This window comes from Nothobranchius furzeri, chromosome 18 (assembly GCF_043380555.1).
Source record: "Nothobranchius furzeri strain GRZ-AD chromosome 18, NfurGRZ-RIMD1, whole genome shotgun sequence".
Classification (NCBI taxonomy): domain Eukaryota; kingdom Metazoa; phylum Chordata; class Actinopteri; order Cyprinodontiformes; family Nothobranchiidae; genus Nothobranchius; species Nothobranchius furzeri.
Genome location: NC_091758.1, coordinates 21358034 through 21380742, shown reverse-complemented (window position 1 = coordinate 21380742; position 22709 = coordinate 21358034). Strand labels below are relative to the sequence as shown.

The window sequence follows — 22709 nt, the reverse complement described above, 5'->3', positions numbered from 1 at the left end:
CCTGAGGAAGATGCCAGAAATGGCTCGTTTCCAGCCCTGATCTTCCCTTTTAGACGGATAGTCTCAGATTAAAACCCTCTAGCAGCTTCACGTTCGGACACGGCCACAGGATGAGAGCTGCTGGAATTTTAGAGAGAGCCCCCCCCCCCCCCCCCCCCCCCCCCCCGCTGTTTAAACAGACATTTCTGAAGGGCGTCCACGACGGCTCCTTGGCAGACGAGTGACAGCCTCAAGCTGAGATGATGGCGCTCGCTTCCTCTCACCGTCAGCCCGAACCGGTCCTGAGAGCCGGCTTTGAACCGTTGCCTCCGACACGACGCTAGTTCAGCCGTGACTCAGAGAGGTCAGTAACCATGGTGACCTCTTCTAAGAGACCTGCCGCTGGCTTTGTCTGGAAGGCATCCTCATCATCATCCAGCAGCTCTCACAGAGACGTCCTTTTCAGACAGAGATGTGTAAATATCATCTCCAGCTACATCCCAGGGTTACGTTGAGTTCTAGAAGGGAGTCGATGTGTTGATGGACCATTTTCATTTGGCAGGAATTAGCTGTCATGCTGCTTTCCACACAGATGGTTGATCTTTAGTGATTTTCTCGGCTGTTGGGACAGCTGCGGCTCGGATGTAGACGTTTTCAGATCAACGCGGGCTGTTTTTTAAATAAACTCCCCGTCAAGCGTCTGTATTTGATTCTGAATGAGACGTCGTCACTGTGTCGGAGTTTGTCCTCAAGCCTTTCTCACATGCTGATTGCTGCTCTTTTTCTTTTTCAGGTCAAACATGGACACTCAAAGCTGGTGTGGTGTTCTTTGGTAGGAAAGGTCTTCTGCTATTATCGCAACCAGGAGGACAAGGTCCATAGGACACGCATCTTAGATCTTCTCTGGATTCGTTTTTACTTTGGTCTAACTTTTTATCCCAATGTCCGTTCCAGCTGCTGCTGGGTCAGCTGCAGATGAGAGAGGCTTCAGTGCAGGAGGTGGATCGCTCTTGTGATTCGGACGAGGACTACGAGACGAGCAGCCGAGGCTTCCTCTCTTCTCACTGCACCTTAGTGGTCCAACCCAAAAACCAGAGTCCTACCTACCTGCTCATTGGCACCAAGCAGGAGAAGGTGGCCAGAAATGGAAATGTCTCTGTACACATCAGGCTGGATGTAGTTTTTCTGATATTTTGATTGTTTAATCCCTGAAAAGGACACCTGGTTGTATCACCTGACTGTGGCAGCTGGCTTCAGCGCAAACCTCAAAGTGGGAACCGAGTACGAGCAGCTGATTGGTCAACTCCTGGATGCAGAAGGAGATCCAGGTGAGAACAAACGAGCTGATGTGTTTTGTTGTTTGGGACATTTGATCTTCTACCAGCAACAGTCAGAAGCTAAAAGCAACATGAGGATGCCTGACTGACATTTTTAGCACCAGTGTCACTGTGAGGACACAAGATGGTTAGAGCTGATGATAGACCGTGTCTACTGTGGGACTGTAAATAAACCTAGATAACTTTTAATGTCCTGCTTTAGTTTGCTAGTACAAATATTCCTTTTTAATGCTAATTTGTCTGTTCTTATTGCATTTAAACGTCTGTTGTAAAGCTAGATGCTAACAGTTTAGCACAACATTAAATAAAACGTGAATAAGTCCACCTCGTCCTCTGTTATAGGTGCTGTGTGCCTCCTAGCTGCTCTCTGATATGTTTAATATAAAATTACCAGACTGGGTATCTTAGTGACTCCAGTGATTATTTTGAACCAGGATTCTCAAACCGATCCAGATTTACTCCTGCTAGCCTCAGAAGCTCAGAGATGCAGCGGTTGTCCTCCAGTGTCCTCTGTCTTCAGCTGTGGGACAGCTCAGGGTGTGTTTATGGGTGTGAAGCCTCATCTGGAGTATCACTCTGTTATTATACAAGATAAAGCAGATTCTATAAAAGTAATGTCTGACCAAATCCAGTAGGGATGAGTATTTGTGAAATTCTGGCGATACGATATGTGTCGCGATACAGGGGAGACGATACGATATATTGCGATTCATTCAGTCAGATGATATTAGCGGTTAAATTCAGTAAACAGTCCAAACTGATACTGAACATGTTTAACTCATTCACTGCCAGCCGTTTCCTGATCAGAAAAGCGCTTTCAGCGTTTCTACTGTTTGTTTTAAGAGTCACAGAACGCTGCGCTCTTTCATGAATCCAATAGATGTGTTTACAGAGTTGTTGCTTTATTTTGATGTGTGTGTGTGTGTGTGTGTGTGTGTGTGTGTGTGTGTGTGTGTGTGTGTGTGTGTGTGTGTGTGTGTGTGTGTGTGTGTGTGTGTGTGTGTGTGTGTGTGTGTGTGTGTGTGTGTGTGTGTGTGTATCTCTTCCCAGAGTCAGAGCTCTGGAGGAGCGAGGCCTTGAGTTTCTGTAAGGAGGGTCTGCACTCTCCTCTCACCACTTTACCATCTGAAGCTCTGCAGACCGAAGCTCTCAAGCTTTTCAAGGTCTGTGTCCCTCTCCTCCCTCTGTGTGTTTCCTGTGCTCCTGCCCCACTTCTGCTTGATTCTTTCCTTTTATCCTTTCTCTGAATGCGCCCACCATTCTGTCTGCCTCTGGATCTGTTCTATTGAAGACGCCCTCCATCCCACTCCAACTCATCCCCACCAGTAGCCTCCTGGATCTGCTCTCTTCCCTCCTGCTTCCAAAATAGATCAAAAGCTCAGGAACCGAGGGGCCCTGCTCAACAAAAGTGTAGACGAGAGATAATAGCCTTTTATTATCTGCTGTGATTGAGGCTAACTGGTCCTGGGGTTTACTGCCAGTGTGGTAGAGCACCCCCCCCCCCCCCCCCCCCGCACACACACTCATTTAAAATGAGTCTCAGGAGGTCAGAGCCTCCGTTGCTCATGGAAGACACCGGATGGGGCCTTCAGAGCTGAACAGGGACATTGTAGAGAGATGGCAGCTCCTTTTTTCTCTTTCCACCCTCCTTTAAAACTCTCCTCCCAGCTCTGGTCCCCCCCCCCCCCCCCCCCCCCCCCCCAATGTGGGACCGAATGGTTGTTTTTCTTTGATCAGCCAGCTTTAAAAATTGCCCCGAACACAAACAATGGCACAGAAATAATTGAGTAATTTGCTATTCACATCCTCAATGCCTTTGAAGTGTTAATGAGTCTGACCAGACTGATAAAAACTGCTTAATGAGCTCTTTGTCTCTATTTGTCTCAAATGTCCCCCTCTGTCCCACCCTGTCAGAAGCGGTTTTAGGTCATGTGTCTTTAGCTCCCTCTGCTGGTGGGTTGCAGTCAGCACACCAAAACGTAACAACCTTCTGTCTCTTTAGTCCTGCCAGCTCTTCATCAACGTTCTGGTTGAGTCTCCTTCCATTGATTACCACACCTCGCTGGCCCAGAATGCATTGCAGGTGTGTTTGACCCACCCAGAGCTGCAGAATGAAGTTTACTGTCAGCTGATCAAACAGACCAACGGCCGGACGCCACACAACCACTCCCTCACGCAGGTCAGTCAAAAATATACACAAACAGTTTTGTAGTGAAAGCGATATTAAAGGGTGTTCCTCTTCTTTCCTGTAGTGTTGGCAGCTGCTTTCCCTGTGTGTGGCGCTGTTTCTCCCTCAGCAACACTTCCTCTGGTACCTGAGACGGTACCTTCAGCACAACGCAGACCCCAGGTATGCTAACAGAGCAGTTCTACGGGATTGGTTGTTAGTCTTACTGTCTGTTGCCATCACCGCGCAGGACTGAGGTGGGGAAATACGCCGTTTACTGCCAGAGATCTTTGGAGCGAACGCTGCAGAACGGCGAGCGGGAAGCTAAACCTTCTCGTATGGAGATTGTCTCCATCCTGCTGAGGAACCCCTACCACCACTCGCTGCCTTTCAGCATCCCAGTTCACTTGATGAACAACACCTACCAGGTGACCAGTGCCTCACTCGTCTGGCCGGTTTAACCTCTACGTCATAAAACCCTGAAGCTTCAGCGTGAAGAACACCTGGAGCTTCAGCTGCATCTGCAAAGGGCTGATTAGATCTGATAGTGAAGAGAAGCTTGTACTAATAAGAACAGAATAAAGTTTGCAGACTTCTGCATTACAGTAAAAGTTCCCATATGTGTAGGTGGTGGGGTTTGATGGCTCCACCACGGTGGAGGAGTTTCTGAGCACGCTGAACCAGAGGATCGGCGTGAGGAAGTCGACGCTGACGGGCTTCGCCCTCTTCACCGATGATCCTTCTGGTAAAGACCTGGAGCACTGCCTACAGCCCTCGCTTAAGGTGGGACAGCTTTTGTTCTAGTTCGTGTCATTAGTGTCAAATGGAGCAGAACATATTCCAGATGAATGCATGCTCCACAATAACATAACCTTCCTCTGGGACGCAATCCACTTGCTGGTGGGATCGTTCCTTGGTGTCTGTGGCATGTAGAACGTCTGATCCGTGTTTCTGTGTTCAGCTGCTGCTTCCTGCTGGCTAAAATGAATGCAGAGTTGATGAAAATCTGTGCATTTAATCTGAGGTTGACTTTATTCCCTTTTTGACAGATTTGTGATGTCATTTCCAAATGGGAGCAGGCTCTGAAGGAGCTGCATCCTGGGAAAAATGAAGGAACTCGGATTGTTCGGCTAACGTACAAAAACAGGTAACTGCTCAGGCCACGCGTTCATAGTGGGAGACAGACTAAAGCAAACGGTTAGGCGGCTGTTGTAACGTTTGTCCCGTGTGTGTGTGTGTGTGTGTGTGTGTGTGTGTGTGTGTGTGTGTGTGTGTGTGTGTGTGTGTGTGTGTGTGTGTGTGTGTGTGTGTGTGTGTGTGTGTGTGTGTGTGTGTGTGTGTGTGTGTGTGTGTGCGCGCGCGTGCTCAGGCTGCGCTTCAGGTCTCAGGTAAAAGGAGAGACGGAGCGTGAGCGCCTCCTGCTGGTGCACCAGGTGAACGATGAGGTCCTGCAGGGCGTCTTTCCTGTGAACAAAGAGCTGGCCCTGGAGGTGGCGGCCCTCATGGCTCAGGTCCATAAAAAGCCTCAAAAATCATCTACAGATTAGGAGGATTTATTAGCGTTAGACTCAAACACGAGACGCATTTTCATCCTAAACAGGAAAAATTTAAATAAAAGCTGACTTTCAGCTTTGACAGTAACTTTTAAACCCCCTCACGTTAGTTTCCGTAGGAAAGACTTGTCTGATGTTTTTAAAGAGCCTTTATAAGCAGTTTTTCTGACTTTTTGAAGGTTTGTTAACTTTTAACTCATAATTTTTTTGTTATTATATATTATTACATTCTTTCAAGAAGTTCTCAACTAAGAGACTAATTTAAATTGTACACATTGTGTAAATATTGAAGTGTGACAATGTTCTCTTCAGCTTGAACATGGTGATTTTGAGCGATCGGGCGTGTCCTCTCAGTCCAAATCTCAGCTGATTCTGCTGCAGGCGTTGGAGCGTTTCTACCCAAAACGCTACAAACAGGAATGCAGCTCAGAGCAGCTCAGGTAAAACCAATCATCAGTAAGCCTTTCATCATTTCACTTACCTGTGATGTCTGGCACATTTCATTTTTTTATATGAAAAAAACTTTTAGATTGAACTTTTCCTTCTTTCTAATTTTCTAATCATGAAGAAAATCACTTTATTGCTTTTCTTCCTTCAGAGATCTAACCGAGTGTTTGGCCGCCAAGTGGTCCATGCTCCGCGGGTGCAGCGCGTCAGAGTGTGTGAGGATATATCTAACTGTTGCTCGGAAATGGCCTCTGTTTGGAGCTAAACTCTTCAGCGCCAAGGTAAGATACCCACTACTGTTGACTAGCTGCTGAACCAAACTCCTTTAAGCAGACGTTTTGGACATTTTGAAACTTGATTTTGTGTAAAATAATCATCTTACCTGTTATAGATGGTTCCTGATGAGCTAACAGTATTGTACAAGGTCATATAATAATAACACATGAATGATTTCTAAAATGGCAGCAGTAGCTGCGTGCAGACTAGCTGTTAGCTCATCAGTCCTGTAGCAATATAAGCTATTTCTTCAGAGGTTGTTCAGGAACTTTCCGTGATGGGTAAGTATTTGACACAGAAACACGATTGAAAATGGCCCCAAAAAAAGCCCTTTGAGGAGTGTGCTTTTCTCCAGACTGATGAGAAATAACCAGAGTTTCTCTCCTTTCCCCAGCCCGTCCCTCCATCTCCTGTCCAGCAGAGCCAGGTGTGGCTGGCAGTCAGCGAGGACGGTTTGTGTGTGCTGGACGGCACGATGGTGAGCTTCTAGCTGCGTAGAGGAAACGGAACTAAAACTGAATTTCAGCTTCACATTCTCGTGTGTTCTTGGTGGCAGTCGAGTTTAGCCCCAGTTCAGAGATGAAAATCAGAGGTTGGTGTTTAAAACCCTATTAATCACGTGGACAGGCCTCAGCTGTAGCTCTGTCTCCTGGCTTGCACGACCCTGACAGTTCCAACCTGTGACCCGTTACAGTCAGCTCCACTGGTTTCTGGTCTGGCGCACAGCGCCGCTCATGCTCACTTCAAAGTGATTTTCCTAACGAGCTCCCTGTCTCTGTCTCGGGTTCGGCTATAAAACCCAAAAACCGTTTCTCTCCCTCCTCTCAGCACACGTTGGTCACGCACCCGTACCAGTCGGTGATTACCTTTGGTGGTTGTCGGGACGATTTCATGGTGGTCACCAGCCAGCAGAGGGAGTCCGGCGTCGGGAAGAAGAGGGTGGAGAAGTTGGTGTTTGCGATGACTAAACCAAAGGTGAGCAAGTCTTTCACAGAAGCTGCTTCAAGTCGATTTCAGAGTCTCACTGGACAGCTGACGCCCAAGCAGTAGATTGTTGGCCTGGGTTCACGTCACCACAGTTTTACATCCTTACATAGTTCTATATTTTTTAAATGAATATCTGTAGAAAAAATTATTTTGATCGTCAATAGGTTTATCATAAAATAAAGTTTTAATAGTAAAGGATTTAGGTAAAGCTTAAAATATCCAGTCGCATTTTAAGGAGACTGCTGTTACTAACTTACATCAGTAGGTGGCAGAGTTGTGCTGATTAGTGGGGTTTAGAGCTCATTTAGTAGTATATTATAGGGCTGGGCAATACGGCCTAAAAATAAAATCTCCAAATAATTTGTTTTATTCGATTTTACGATTTTTTCCCGATTCTCTCTCCCCCTCAATTATTAAGAATAGCAATAAGTACAAATGGAAGGCACCTTAAAGCCAATTTAGTTTTTTATTTAATAACAAGCAAGACAAATGTAACGCTCATTTTTGAGATGAATACTGAATAAATGAACACCCTCTGTCTGTCCGTCGCAGCAAACCCAAACCAGTTCCAAACAACGGATGATTTAATTCCTTTGTTAGGAACAAACTTCCCACTCTCACCGGTGGCCATGGAGTAATTTGCTGTAGCTGTTGCTGTTTCGTGTGCGTGTTGTGACGTTGTTGTCGCGGTTATGTGAAACTAACGCTACGGAAGCTCCGGGGGGCCAAAAAGGCGCAATTACATAAAAATTTGATTTACTTTTTCTTTAAATCGCACGTAACAAAAAATTCTAATTAATCCATTAAATCCATTTATCGCCCAGGCCTAGTATATCATGACATTTATTAGAATTAGTAAGAATTACCATGGAAGTTCCTAACATCAGGGCAATTTAGGACCGTACTTAAATAGTATTCATATCATTCAGATATTTAAGATTCATGTAGACACAAAATAATTAAATGTTATTTTCTGCTTGATTAGTCACATGACCGAAAGAAGGTGCTGCGACAGTTGCTAGGATGTCCAAACAGGGAGTGGATGTGCAAGAAAGGTTTAATTTTCTCAGCGGTGTAAAATCATAACTAAAGTGAATGGATACGTGTTTTTGGCATGAGTCATTCCCCACCTATGTGTTTTGTCCTCATTCTGCCAGTGTAAATAAAATATGAAAGCACCACCACGAGATGCTAAAGGGTGAGTTTATGCTTAGGAAGGAAAAGGCAAAACAAAAGTATGAGCAACCTTGTAATGTGGCTTTTAATCAAAAGTGTAATAAAATTGTTATTTTGTTCATTTAAAAAAAAAGTCCTTATTAACAACAGCTTAGTGTCATAGTTTAGCTTAGGAAACGAAACTCACCTTAACTTGTTTATGTATTTCTTTAACTTTCTGACAGAAGGAAACTGAACGGAGGGATTTCTGAGTCCAGAGACGACTATTTTTGATTTTTCGAACATGACCTATATTCCAACCCCTCGTTGCACCCATGAGCCTTTTAAGAAAAGTTAGCAACTCCTTTGCACCTTGTTGCTAGCAGACTCAGCCCAGTAAGACCCAGGCTGGAGTTTTTATGACTGTTTGGATTAAAAGTATAAAAACCGTCTGAAGGCTACTGCTTGAGCCCGTTTGTTTTTCTTAAGCTGGGCTCTAATGAAGGAAGCAGACGCTGTTGCGTGTGCTGAACTTTTACACGGTGTTGTGTTACTCCCTTGTTTGATGCTAATGGGGGGAACTTCACTCCTGATCCCGGATCATTTCTCCGGCTTTCAGCCCGAGCTCCTTGGATTCTGGTGAAACATGGTCATGTTGTGATGTTGAATCCATTAAAGCTGAACTGTATTCCTCCTCCCAGATCCTGGAGCTGACGCTGCTCATGGCCAGCTACATTAACCACTGGAACCCCAGTCTCCCATGCGCCTCCCCCCAGCCCCTCACCCACTGGGACGTGGACAGCAGACACTTCCCCTCCATGAGCTACACCACCAAGGGTCCGACCTTACTGTGAAAAGCTGCAGGGAGGCTTCCTGACAGCAGCTACTGTTGGGCTGCGCCAGTTTTTATGGAGCAAAACTCTGGGTTTAATTTGATTTAAGTGGCCTGACTTTTAAATAGCGCAGATTCCTTTTTATTGGACTATTTATTCCGACAGGAACTTGGTCCCAGTTTCATTTTCAGCTTTACGTCTTTTTCTAATAAGTTAAAGGATCTGCTTATTGTAAAGAAAGCATCCATTTAGTCATAACTGCTGTGTAATTAACTAACATTGATTCTTTTACGGTACAGACCAGGTGAAAAGGAGTCAGTCTCATGTGGCGGTGCAGATTTAGAGATTTTAGAAACGTATTATTTTTATTTTTAGGTTTACAGAAATTATCTGTTTTTGTCGGGCTGTAGTTCTTCCTTTTTTCTGATTTTTAAATCATCCAAAGTGTCTTTACAACAAATGTTAGTATTTGAGTTGCTAATTTTTATTATGGTGATAATTTAGTTTAAATATTTTCTACGTTTTCCATGCAATAATTGGACCATCATCCACACATAAGGGACTTTTTATGCTTGTTTTAGTTTACATATGTAGCCTAAATCAGGCCAAACACTCTCAGATGAAATATCACTTTTATTTTTATTTTAGTTTTTAGTTTTTTCTCCCATTACCTGTCCAGCTGTAAAGCAATCAGAAAGACTCTCTGAATGTCGAAGACAAGCCTTACAGTTTTACTCACAGGTGGAGCAGTATAGCTTCAGCTATAATGCCTTGCCTGATACCAAAACTTAATTAGAAATGTCTTTGATTGTTTTAAATCTCAGCGGACACAGAGACAAAAATGAGAGAGAAATGAGAGCGAGGATAGGAAGAGGTGGGGGGATAAAGGTCAAAACAAAGGATGTACAAGAATCTGCTTCTAGATCTGCAGAACAAAGAGGAAAAAGGAGACAGAAAAAATACAACAGAACCAAAATATCACTGCGCCAACATGAGGATATATAACAGTAACAATTTCTGCTGAAAGGCACACTGTAATAATCTATAGTGCATTTAGCGCCAACCACAGCCTTTATGTATTAAAAATGTCCAAGTCCATACTTGTGAGCACCTTTGTGCGTACACACTCTTGTGTATGTTAGGTTTCTCTATAGAAGTGTCCAATAGTAATGGTGTGAGGGACCACCGACGATGGAGGAGTTCCATATATGTTCCAGATAAAATATTATTAAGGAATTCAGAATAAACAGAAGAGCAGAAACATATTTAATGGGGATCATTAAAAATACTTGATAAAATTTATTTCATGATAACACATTTTTCTATAAAATGCTTCAGATCCACATTAAAACCCCTCACTGCTCCAGTTTAATTATCAAACATGTTTTATGACTTGAACAGTTTTGGATAAACCACTGTCTAACTTTTGTTTATATTTATAATTTATTCTCTCTTTATATCAAAAGATGGCTTGAAATAGATTTTTTACACAACGTTTTCATGATGAAACGGTTTCTGTGGGCTTGCTGAGTAATAATTTAAGTGCTGTGTTTGTTGGGTTACTGTGTTAAAATGTGGAACGAATGTTTAAATGTTGCTTGGGAGCATGTGAGCTAATAAACTAAATGGTACAATACCACATTTTGTTAAACTTTTATTATTCAGTTTGTCTGCTGGTGTCAGTCTATAGCTGTAATTGGGCAAAAGGAAATCTGTAATATTAATTTTATTAATGATAATAACTTTATTTTATAGGAATTTTCTAAACTCGGTGACATGGTGCTCAACAGCTGGACCTGAGATGGGCTGGAGACACGTCCAGGGTGTCCCCTCCTCTCACTTTTTGACCGTTGGGAGTCGTCTCCCAGCCTCCAGTCAGGAATAAGCAATTAACAACGTGGATGGATGGATAAACGGCACAATAATGATGTTGAAACACAAAGATGAAATTAAGTAAAATAAACCCACGCAACTGTAATGAAAAAGACAAAAAAATAAATGTAAGTAAAGATTATAAATTGAAGTTTAGCAAACTTAAAACATTTATTTTTCAGAGACAACAGATGAGGCAGAAAATTATTCACACACACACACACACACCTAGCTGGGGCCTCTAGTTGAATTTTCATTTGTAATAGGTTTTTATTTCACTTTTAAAGCCTGAAATGCAAGTGCTGATCATAAAACTAGAATATAACAGTTGGTTTATTTCAGTAATTTCATTAAATATATATATTAGATTCATTCATTACACACAGACTGATTTATTTCAAATGTTTATTTCTTTAATGATGATTCTAACGGACAACTAATAAAATCCTAAATTCTGTATCTCAGAAAATTAGAACATCAATTAAGACCAATGAAATAAAAGGAATTTGATAAATGTTGGCTAAAAGATTGAGCATTTAAAGTGAGAATGTGCAGCACTCAGTATTTAGTTGGGGCTCCTTTGGCCTGGATTACTGCAGCAATGCGGCGTGGCATGGAGTCCATCAGTCTGTGGCACTGCTCAGGTGTGATGAGCCCATGTTGCTCTGATCGTGGCCCTCAGCTCTTCTGAATTGTTGGATCTGGCCTGTTGCATCTCCCTCTTCATAATAACACATAGATTTTCTATGGGGTTAAGGCCAGGTGAGTTTGATGGCCAATCAAGAACAGTGATACCATGGTCCTTAAACCAGGTAGCTTTGGCACTGTGTGCAGCTGTCAAGTCCTGTTGGAAAATCAAATCTGCATCTCCATAAAGTTGGTCAGCAGCAGGAAGCATGAAGTGCTATTAAATGTGCTGATAGACACCTATGTTGGTCTTGGACCTCAGAAAACATAATGGACCAACACCAGCTGATGACATTCAATTCAAAGATACTTTATTAATCCCAGAGGGAAATTAGAGTTTCAGTACACACAATTCTGAGATCAGACATACATAGACACATGACGAGAATTGGTGACTGTGGTCATTCGCAACCCGAGTCGCGCTACCTTAATAGAGATCAAAGGGGTTTACATGAGGATCGGGTCAGGTGGAGGGAAAAAAAGGCACTTCAGAGTTACCCTCCACAGGGAGGGCAGCTTTGCTATGCAAAAAACACCTCAGACAGAAATGCAACAGACTTCAGACATCACACAACATAAGTGTCCATTAGGTGGGGAGGTAGGGTTTGGGACTCTCCACACGTCAGTGAATGCAGCCGTGATAAGCAGCGCTCGTCACCTCAGTCTGGACAGGGGGAGGAGGTCGTTGGGTTTAGAGGACACAGTGACTCCTGGAACGATTCAGCGGCCTTCACAGCTCGCAGTCCCACCCAGGATGGGAAAGGGAGACAGAGTTGCCATGGCGAAGGCAGCATTCCACATTTCTTCTGAGGGGTGTATTCGTTTCAGCCTCACAGGCTCAAGGACACCAGATTCAGATAAGAAACTGTTTTGGGGCCAGACAGAGATAATTTCTTCTCTGTCTTAAAGTTCTGTTGGTCCTCAACCCCTCTGAATCCAATAATGGTGTAAATTAATCTATTCCCAACAGTGCTGATTCGTCCACTCGCTCCTTGATCACATCCATCTTTTGTGCCAATGCATGAATCTCAGCTAAAGTTCCAAGCTTACGACTCATCTCGAGAATTATATGAGTCTGTGCATTCACAGCGCGGTGTAATCCATCCCTGAGCTCCGGGAAAGAGCCAATATTCCTCGACAGATCGTTGATTTTCCAGTAAGCCAGGTAACCTCCCAGGCCATAAAGCAGGAAACCTGACACCAACACCATGAATATCCATACGTCTTCAGAATCCTCTACAGACAGTTGAGATAAGCAGATCAGGTTCCATTGTTTCCATGAGTCCATGATGTGCCCAACTGGATCTGTCCCAGAGGGGCACCCGGGAGCCCCTTCTCCCGCTCTCATCATTGAGAAAATTTTGTAAATCACATTGAGAGACCAGCTGACCAGGTCCATTTTTAATAATTTCCAGTTTCCAGAAAAAATGTAGGAAGCGCCATGCACACAAAGACAGACAAAGAGCCTTAGGGATAGATAGGGAGGAGAGGAGAAATAAAGCGTCTGTACTCTCCAAGAGCCCCAAACTACCACTGACTGTGGAAACTTTACACCGGACCTCAAGCAACATGGAATATGTGCCTCTCCTCTCTTCCTCCAGACTCTGGGACCTTGATTTCCAAAGGAAATGCGAAATTTACTTTCATCAGAGAACATAACTTTGGACCACTCATCAGCAGGCCAGTCCTGTTTGTCTTTAGCCCAGGTGAAACACTTCTGATGCTGTCTTGTTCAAGAGTTATCAATATTATTGATCTTTTGAAATTTGAACTAAGATTAAAACAGGTCTTTTTGGTAGGTCAGAGAAATCATGCCTTCTTAATAATTTGACACAGGCAAAAATATAGTTTATAAAATCAATTTAATACGATATTTCTACAACTAATCATTACACAGAACAAAATATGATGAATGATGGTTGAAACAAGATAACTGAGACAATAAATGAAATGATGGAATGGAAGCTTAGATGTTATGTAGCAAAACCTGATTAAGTGTCTTAGAAAACTGTGACGTCTGATAAGCCTAACTGTATGGTTTAACAAACTATCAACTGATAAAGACCATCCCACGCCAGTGTGCAGAATCTATGAACCCTTGTGGTGAAAGTCCCCGTGTGATCCAGGGGGTCGGAGAAGTCGGTACGGACAGGCTGCCGATGGCGTTGACTTCTGTGGTATTGGAGCACGTAGAACTACCCCCAATATGAACCGTCTGGTCTGAGATACCTACCAGGTGATTGCTGGAATCTGGCTGAACTATTTTGCATCTGATGCAATTTGCAAAGGTTTTGACCTTGAGGTCAGAAAGGAGGATGGTTCCTTATGCTTGGCTTACCCAGTCGGCACGCTAGAACTCACGTGTTCAAGAAATGAACTCTCTTTTAACATCTTAGGTGTGTTCTTGCTGTGTCTTTCTAAATCCATGCTTTCGTTCTTTTTTTAAACACAGAAACAGTTTTGTTTACCTCTTTGTAGCTACAGTTTCGCCGACGGCTGCCGGCTTCTTCAGGCTGACGCTGATGGTGGCGCGTCACTTCCTTCTCCGTTTATCTGCGGGCAGCAGAGGACCTCTTTTATTAACTATTGTTTATCAATTTGGACAAATCAGAATTTGACTAGTTAAAGTGGGCGTTGTCAAAACCCTCAGACACCACTCCTTTCTCAAACACTTAGAGGTTATTCACCTAATGTGAAGTATAATGACAAACATTTTTGTGAAGTGAGTATAAAGCTCCGGGAGTTGACGTCACTTCTCCCGGCATGCAACAGTTCAAATCGAAACGGCGCCATATTGGCAGGCAGAAGCCGACAGCTGGACTTTTTGTTATTGTCAGAAAACTCAATCAGACAGGAAATATGGTAGATTCCTGTTGTGCCCCAGGATGCAGAACAGACACTAAATGAAGCTGTGGGATCCCGAGAGTAAAGGTTTTCGCTCATGCAGCGACCACTTCATATCAGGTACTTAAACCAACGTTTCCTCAACTGTGTATGGTATTTATTTTAAATGCTTTTATTACGATTCTTAGTGGGCTTCCTAAACTTATTTTGGCGTGGCTTTTTCTGTCTTATTACTCACAGCAATAAGTAAACATCACGTAAAACATTTCCTTGTGAGTTCTGTGTGCTGCCGTTTACGTGTTTTATGATCACAGCAATTAACCGGCTAAGCTGTATTTAATTTTTAAGTAATGGTTGATCAATTGTCAGATCACACATAAAAAGCACTTTGGATTGCTATTATCTCTCTCACCGAGACAGACCTCAGACAGATCCTGAGACGTTCCTGCCTGACATATTTATTTTATTCACGGAAAAAAATCAGACTAGTGATTTCTCTTGGCGTTCAGTTTATTCATTCAAACAGCACAGCACTCGATTTAAACTACTTACATGTAAATCTGTTATTTGTCCATCCATCCATTTTCTTCCGCTTATTTGGAGTCGGGTGCGGGGGCAGTAGCGTCGAGAGGCCAAGACTTCCCTTTCCCCAGCCGCCTGAGCCAGCTCCTCCGGGGGAATCCCAAGGGGTTCCTCGGCCAGGTCCGGTAAGAAGTCCGCTCCGACAGCTTCTGGCGTTTTTTAAAAGTATCCCAGGGGCACGGTAAGGGTCGGAGATGTTTAGTCTATTTAATTTCTGACTATATAAAATTATTTCTTCAGTTTTAAAGTGTGAAGTAAACTCAGACGAAGTAAAATCCAAGCCGATCCTGTTCATGTTTACGATCCGTGTTTGTTTACCTTTTTTCCTGCCAATATGGCGTCTACTAACTGAGAGTCACGTGGGGTCCGGAGCTCTATATTGACTATTAACCCTATCAGGCTCAAAATAAGTTTTGATAAAAGGACGAACAACTAAGTCCTTCAGGGGTACTTCTGAGTTAAAAAATGCTCATGAAATACGTATGTGGAGTAGCCAGGTAGGTAGGTTTTAACTTTGCAAATCTGCAACGCCTGCCTCCAGAGGGTTAATATTAATATGGTAATATTAATATGTGAATATACTGATAGCTTAACATTATTAAATTCAACAAAACTCCTTACCTGGTGTAATTCAAGATCTGAAATGAACGATTATTGTTGGGTTAAAACTGAGTAAATGGAGATCTAATTGGTCCACCACCACTGAGAACTACATCTCCCAGAATGCACCAACAAAAATGTGACTGCTGATAAAAAAAAACACTGATGGTCTCAGTCCTCAGTCAAACAGGAACAGCACAGCAAGCTCTACTCATGAACTTTAGTCTAAAGACGCCAATGGTTTGTAAATATTTCTGGTTTATGTAAGTGTTTAAGTTGTACCTGGAGAGTATTTTGTTTAAGTGTCAGAGTAAGCACTGTATTATCATAGTGATTTCATTGAAGTGAGTGAATGTTGGATTTTTAATTTATGTGTTTAGCAAGGGAAACGGTTAAAGGCATACATTAACAAGCTTGAAGGCAGTTGATTTATTTATTTTGTTACTTGATGTGGTACTTGATGAATTACTTAGTTGAGGTATTCCCTTTACTGATTGATTCCTTGATTTAAGGGAGTTTTCTTAATTCATTTGAAGTACTTTACAGTTAATTCTCATTTAATTTTAAATGGTTAATTTATCTGAAATGTTCAATTAATTTGTTCATTCATTTATTTTTTATTTTAAAAATATTTTTTTACAAAATATTGTTGCTAACCTTTCAGTGCTTTGAAGGTTATCAACCTGATGAAATCATGCATTGATCAACTTGAAAGCAACAAATCTCAGAGTTGAAAAATAAAAGTTGATGAAAAGCAGAATCAAGAGTTGTCCCTGAGTGTCGCTTTGAGGTAGAACTAGTGTGGAGCTTATCAACTGTAAAATAAACATTCATGTTAACCCATCATTCATTATTGCAGGGCATTCAACATTATTAAAACACTTAAGAGTTAAAAGCATATTGTAGGCACCACAGAATATGATTGTAACATCCTGTAAAGAAAGTAATTTTATGAGCCAAAGAAGCTAACTTTATTAAAAGGATTAGATCGAAAGTCTTGTGTCCTCAGAGGCATCTTGGTGTCTTGTGAATAAGTTAAGGATACTGTTCAAGTTCATAGATACTCATATTGACACCTGCGGTGTTAGAAAGGTCTGACCTTTATGAAGAAATTAATCTCTGGTCATTTTGACGAAATACCGACCTTGAGCTATGCTACATCTGCGTGGTGGTTCTTGAAGCACTGACTCTAGCTGCAGTCCATTCTTTGTGAATCTCCCCCTCATTTATGAATGGATTTTGTTTCACAGTCCTCTCCAGGGTATTGGTTTGAATTGATATTCAATTTTTCTGAGATACTGAATTTGGGATTTTCATTAATTGTCAGTTACAATTATCAATATTAACTAAATAAACATCTGAAATATATCAGTCTGTGTGTAATTAATTAATCTAATGTACAAGTTTCACTTTTTGAATGGAATTACTGAAATAAATCAACTTTGTCATGATATTCTAATTTTATGACCAGCACCTGTAATGAATGCCTAAGAAAAAAAACTAATAATTGAACTTATCAACTTTATTATTTTATAATTTGCACGTCCTTTTTCTGTGCAGCAGGTTTTTGAGGAAAGTACAAATTCTGTTAGAAAGGTACAGCTCTTAGAAATAGACCAAACACATGCAGCATTTCTTCCATTGAAACATAATTAAAAATATTAATTAATATTTATAGTAATTCTGATCCATTTTAGTCAAGTTTTGTCATACTTTGGAAAAAGAAGGAAACTGATTGATGTAGTTTTTGAAAATCTTGTTGAAAATTTCTGGTGTTTTTCTGATGTTTTTATTTGTTATTTTTTATTTTTGCAGGAAACTCACAGCTATTATATTTAGGAAACAAAACCATGCAATAGTGCCAAAACATAGATTTTAATGTAATTTTAGATCAAACTGTGATGACTGTCTGTGCTGCTCTGCACAGCCTCTCCTTGTGTACGTTTTACTGGAACTGTTTTCCTTTTTTTATTTATTTTTTTGTATCCTACAGGGTCAACATACTAATTGCACTTTCCTGCCAAAAATATGCTGTAAATCCCAGAACTTTACAGCTGGTCTGAAGCTTTTGTTGTTCTACGGTTGCTCTTGTACAAAATGAAATAAGACTTGCTGCTGAATTTCTGCAGGTCGTTTCTGGTCAGCAAAGAGGTTTTCCAGGCTGAAGCTACAGCTCAGGCCATGCATTTTATGAGTTTAAATTGTGTTTAATTTAAACTCAAATACTCTAGTGTGTTACAGATGAAGCGTTTGTGTTGTAAACCCTCGCAGCATTTTAATGGCTGCTGCAGGAATTAGAGAAAGGACTTTAATAAGTTATATTTAGACTAATGTGCCTTAAAAACAGATGCATAATTGTGGGGTTACAAATAAAAAATAGCTGTTTATTTACAGAGAGCTCTTGATTTTCTTATAATGCTATAAGTTAGCTGTTTTCCTAAATGTTAGGTTTTAAATTTTTCCCCCTCCAATCTCTTTCTGAGCATTTTACACACGTGTCCTTTAAAGGCTATGGTTGGTTAAATAAGAAAACAAAATAATGTATCAGCAGCATTGTTGCAAAAAAGCTTTTCCAGTCTTAATTTTTAATTTGGTTCATTGTAATTAGACAAGTATATAGCACTCATCACAGACATAGAATCACATTGCTTCACATAGATAAAAACAAAATAAAACAAATTCATAAAATCATAATGATCTTAAAACAGAAATGGATTAAAATCAGTAATTAAAGTCATAAAAAATAAAACAGATGAAAAGTGATTACAAATTTGAGTTAAAAATAAGAAAAGATTTAGATTAAAGCAGCTTTAAATAAAAGGGTCTTTAGCTGTTTTTTAAAAGTGTCCAGACTGTCAATGCTATGAAAGGATAAAGGAAGATCATTACAAAGACAGGGTGCAACAGTCTGGAAGGAGCGATCACCTTGCCTTTTATATCTGGTCTTTGGAACCTCTAGAAGGTTCTGGTGTGTGGACCTTAGAATTTTTAGAACAAAGTATATTGCTTAGATTTACTACCAAAGTCGGTGTTTGCAGACTCTACCAATTTCTACACTATATTATTGCAAAAATGCAAATATAGCAACAAGCTGTTCCATGCAGCATTAACCACAATATGGCAATATTTCTGTTCTGATGTGTATTGGCATTAAAAATCACCTTTTTCCTTATAGCAGTGCTTAGTATAGAACATTTATACAATTGGGGTAAAAAAACAGTTCAGGGCAAATTCTATAATCTTCAAAAGGCACTAAATAATGAAAAAGATATTGAGTTTTTTGAGTAAATTCCCAGGAAATGAAATATTCGAGCACCACCTGCTGGTCAAGAGGAGTTTCTGTCACTGAATGGTCTCAGAAATGACCAAATACTATTATTAACAAATTTAAAACCAAAATCATTTTTTCCTTCCAGGACATTGGATCTATTTTTAACTAAACAATTATTTATTTTAGATTATTAATGCTCAGCATTTTAATAGACTCACTAGCTAAAACATCACTTTGTCAGTTTACAAGTCAAAGTTGTACCTATGCTGGTGTCCAAAACAGCAGCCTCCAAACCCTTAAAATGAATTATTGCTACGTGCTGATTTATGATTTTCCCTAAATAGACTTTACACTATAAGGAAAAATCAAGAGACTTTCATTTAGCAATAAAGGTTTTAAAAAGATTACATTAGCTGGATGAAAGCTTTTTCATATTCAAATATTTAAGATTTGCTAGAGATACGGAAGAGGATTCGGGCCACTGAAAAGAAAAAGATTTCTGACTTTAATCTTGGAATTCTGACTATTTGACTTCTGAGAAAAGTGTCAGAAGAAAAGAAGAAAATTCAGACTTCCGAGGAAAAAAAATGCCAGGAGTCTGAGGTTAAAGTGGATGAAATCCCACCATCACCAACTCAACCTCTCTAAGACTGAACTACTTGTCATCCCAGCAAAACCATCCATACAGCTCAGTATCTCAATCCAAAATGACTTCCTATCTCTGGATCCTTCAAAGGCAGTTCAAAATCTGGGTGTTGTGATTGATGAACACCTGACCTTCAAAGATCATGTTGCCTCTGTTGCTCGTTCATGCCGCTTTGCGCTGTATAACATACGAAAGATCAGACCATACCTAACACAACATGCCACCCAGCTCCTGGTGCAATCTACTGTCATCTCCCGCCTCGATTACTGCAATGCCCTTCTAACTGGTCTTCCAGGCTGTACTGTGAGACCTCTTCAAATGGTCCAGAACGCAGCGGCGCGTCTGGTCTTCAATCAGCCAAAAAGAGAACACGTCACCCCTCTGTTCATTGAGCTCTACTGGCTACTGCTAGCAGCACGCATCAAATTCAAATTGCCAACACTAACATACAAAGTCCAAGATGGTACGGCTCCCATCTACCTGAATCCTCTTGTAAAGGCTTACGTCTCGGCCCGGCCGCTCCGGTCATCACAGGATTGTCGGCTAGCAGTGCCTACACCACGCTCAGGACAATCCAGACTCTTCACATGCATCGTTCCACAAATGTGGAATGACCTTCCAAGCACTACCAGAACAGGGGCTTCCTTTTCAATTTTCAAGAAACTCCTGAAGACCCTGCTCTTCAGAGAGCATCTTCTAGACTAGCACCCTCCCTGCACCCGTCCCCCTCTCTACAGTCCACTCCTTGTTCCCTCCTCTCCATGGCTAATGTCAAGTTGTTGTTAGCCTCAAGGGCAACATGCCGATTATCACTTGTAAGTCGCTTTGGACAAAAGCGTCTGCTAAATACATAAACATAAACATAAAGTCAGAATCCTCAGTCAGAATTATTTTTCCTTTCTTTTCAGTGGCCCTAATCTGCTTCCATACTTTTATTTCTTTGAACAGACACATACCCTGCCAGGGAATGATTCACATTTATACAATCAATATTTCTAGGTGTTAACAATAAAAGTTCTGTATTAATCTAAAATACAGGTTGCAGTCAGGCGTGTCACTATCAGAGTTAACAGTTGAAATGTAAGAATTAAAAGTGTGTTATGTACGAATATGGTGAGAATTTTACTGTGAGAAAATTCTAAAAGAGTCTAATGTTTCATTTAGAAAGGAAGCTTATACAAAACATATTTCATATCCAAATGAACAACAGACAAAAGCACTTTTTTCTGTAAATAAAATGTTGTCACTTGGTGCTGTGCTGTGAGACCCTGCCAGGACAGTTTTAACCAGAACTAAGGTTGTCTGTCAGCTTCGGTTGAGGAACAAGGAGAAACATCGCTGCTGCGCTCTTTCTCCAGTGTGCTGATAATGCAAAATTTATGGCAAGCCAAAGGTGAAAAAAGCACTTGTAACAAATGGGCATGATGACTGCCAAAATCACATTCAAGTTGACAAAATAACATGCAAAAAATAAATGGAATGGCTTTTATGCACAGGATGCGGGTAAAGACCAGGGGTCTCATTTATCAAGCTTGCTTACGCACAAAACGGGGTCGGAAAACTGCGTAAGCAACTTTCCACACAAACTTTGGGATTTATGAAAGAAAACTTAGCGGAAAAATGTGCACAACTTTAAGTTGACTAAGGACCTGGCTTACACACATTTTGGACATGGAGAGCACCTGCAGTGCTGCTGCTGAGAAGGATAAAATTATGAAATCCTGCAGCATTATCGCTTGTACTGCTTCGTTTTCACACAGAACAAGACCCCCCCCCCCCCCCCCCCCCATACACACACACACACACACACATGCGCGCACGCACACACACACACACACACACACACAGCCTGAATCACAGAATACGGAATGCAGAATATCAGCAGGGGGACAGATTGAGACAGAATGTCATGTGTCTATGACAGTGTGTGTCCTGTCACTGTGACCCGATTGATCATGCGCCCTAGCTACTTGTACAGGGGAGACCTCTGTTTGGGGGACTGGTTAGTGTGTGTGACTCTCACCCGGGAGTCTGGTGATCAAATCCTGATTGGACTGTTTTTTTAAAAACTGCCACTTTGCATTGACTATTTATGGCAGTAAGTGGGTGTGGTGAGGGTGGGATGTGACTAAAATGCAGCTGAGAAACATTCTCATTAGTCTCCAATTTATGAAGCGGAGATTGTGTACAGCTGTGCGTACTCCATATTTGATAGATCACAAACCTACTTGGCATAAGTACATTTTTTTTGCTGAGCGCAATGTTTGATAAATGAGATCCCAGGGGTCTCTTTTATAAAACATTGAGCAGAATCCTTACTAAAACCATACTTAAGCTCAGCAAAAAAATGTACTTACGCCAAGTAAATTAGTGAACTATGAAACATGGAGTACGCACAGCAGCACGCAATCTCCGCTTTATAAATCAGAGATTAACTAGAAAGTTTCTCAGCTGAGTCACATCCCGCCCTCAACAGGCCCACTGTCTGCCATAAATGGTCGATGCAAAGTGCCTTGTGGATCTCATGCATATACATAAGCTGGCTCGTTGAAGCATTCCACCATTAAGATTGCGACAGCAGATCAAGGAAGCGCTATTTCACCGAAGCAGAAATTGAGGTACTTGTGGGCAGGGCCGTTGCTAGCTATTTTGGTGCCCTAAGCACAAAGTCTTTGTGGTGCCCCCCCCCCCACCCCCCACCCCACACACACAGAAAAAACAACACAATCACTGGCATGTGACATGACTAAATTCAAAACTATTTAACCTTTATTAAGAACTAGAGAGGCACAATATACACATTTTATACACAACTAGAACATTCTGAATATGAAAGGAGGAGGTTAGCATAATGGACTTTTTTCTTCAAATTATACCATCAGCAGCTGATGTTCCTCTTGGCCCATAAATGTTTATGAAATATATATCAACATCAGAGTTGGGAGTAATGCGGTACAAAAGTAATTAATTACTGTAATGCACTGCTTTTTGCTGTAATGTGGTAATGTAAGGCATTACAGGGAAAGAAAATGGTAATATTTACTCGGTACAATTGTCAGTAACGCGGTAATTACAATGCATTTTTAAACCCAGAATCAAGATGTGTTCCTTAAAAATTCAAATTGCGGGAAACCCGAAGAAAGATCCGGTATCTGCATATATTACGTCATTTATGGACTCAGCTTTGCGGGCAGAGCGGACGCAGCGGTAATGGCTCAGCTGCGTCCTGCACGTGGCCGCTGCAACATTCACAAATTCGCTCCACTAAAACAAAATAATTCACTTGCGATCGTTCATATCAGCGCATATTCTCTGGTATTTTGTGCTTTTCTGACGTGCTTTGCCTCAGCTGAATTCATAATCTGTGCCCCGGTGATTTCAAATCATTACTGCTGGAGCGCCGCGCATGTAAAGATCCCTTTGGCTGATAGTTAGAAAGTAGGAAGTCTAGGAAACAGTTTTTTCTGGAAGAC

At 41.4% G+C, this 22709-nt stretch overlaps 1 protein-coding gene across 3 annotated transcripts in view; it reads left to right on the top strand.

The window, feature by feature from the left end:
* Nucleotides 1–8961, top strand: part of plekhh1 (pleckstrin homology domain containing, family H (with MyTH4 domain) member 1) — a 37991-nt gene extending 29030 nt beyond the window's left edge. For 2 of the 3 annotated variants that reach the window (XM_054741748.2, XM_070547219.1), the window contains exons 16-30: nucleotides 773–853; nucleotides 934–1113; nucleotides 1196–1307; nucleotides 2367–2479; nucleotides 3319–3495; nucleotides 3569–3666; nucleotides 3734–3911; nucleotides 4111–4266; nucleotides 4533–4630; nucleotides 4853–4994; nucleotides 5349–5476; nucleotides 5635–5764; nucleotides 6154–6237; nucleotides 6588–6734; nucleotides 8603–8961. In XM_054741748.2, coding sequence (XP_054597723.2) covers nucleotides 773–853; nucleotides 934–1113; nucleotides 1196–1307; nucleotides 2367–2479; nucleotides 3319–3495; nucleotides 3569–3666; nucleotides 3734–3911; nucleotides 4111–4266; nucleotides 4533–4630; nucleotides 4853–4994; nucleotides 5349–5476; nucleotides 5635–5764; nucleotides 6154–6237; nucleotides 6588–6734; nucleotides 8603–8755 — 1977 coding nt within the window. In that variant the 3' untranslated portion in view covers nucleotides 8756–8961. The remainder of the gene's footprint in view (nucleotides 1–772; nucleotides 854–933; nucleotides 1114–1195; nucleotides 1308–2366; nucleotides 2480–3318; nucleotides 3496–3568; nucleotides 3667–3733; nucleotides 3912–4110; nucleotides 4267–4532; nucleotides 4631–4852; nucleotides 4995–5348; nucleotides 5477–5634; nucleotides 5765–6153; nucleotides 6238–6587; nucleotides 6735–8602) is intronic. The other variant, XM_070547220.1, reaches the window with a different exon arrangement.
* Nucleotides 8962–22709: the final 13748 nt, after the last annotated feature.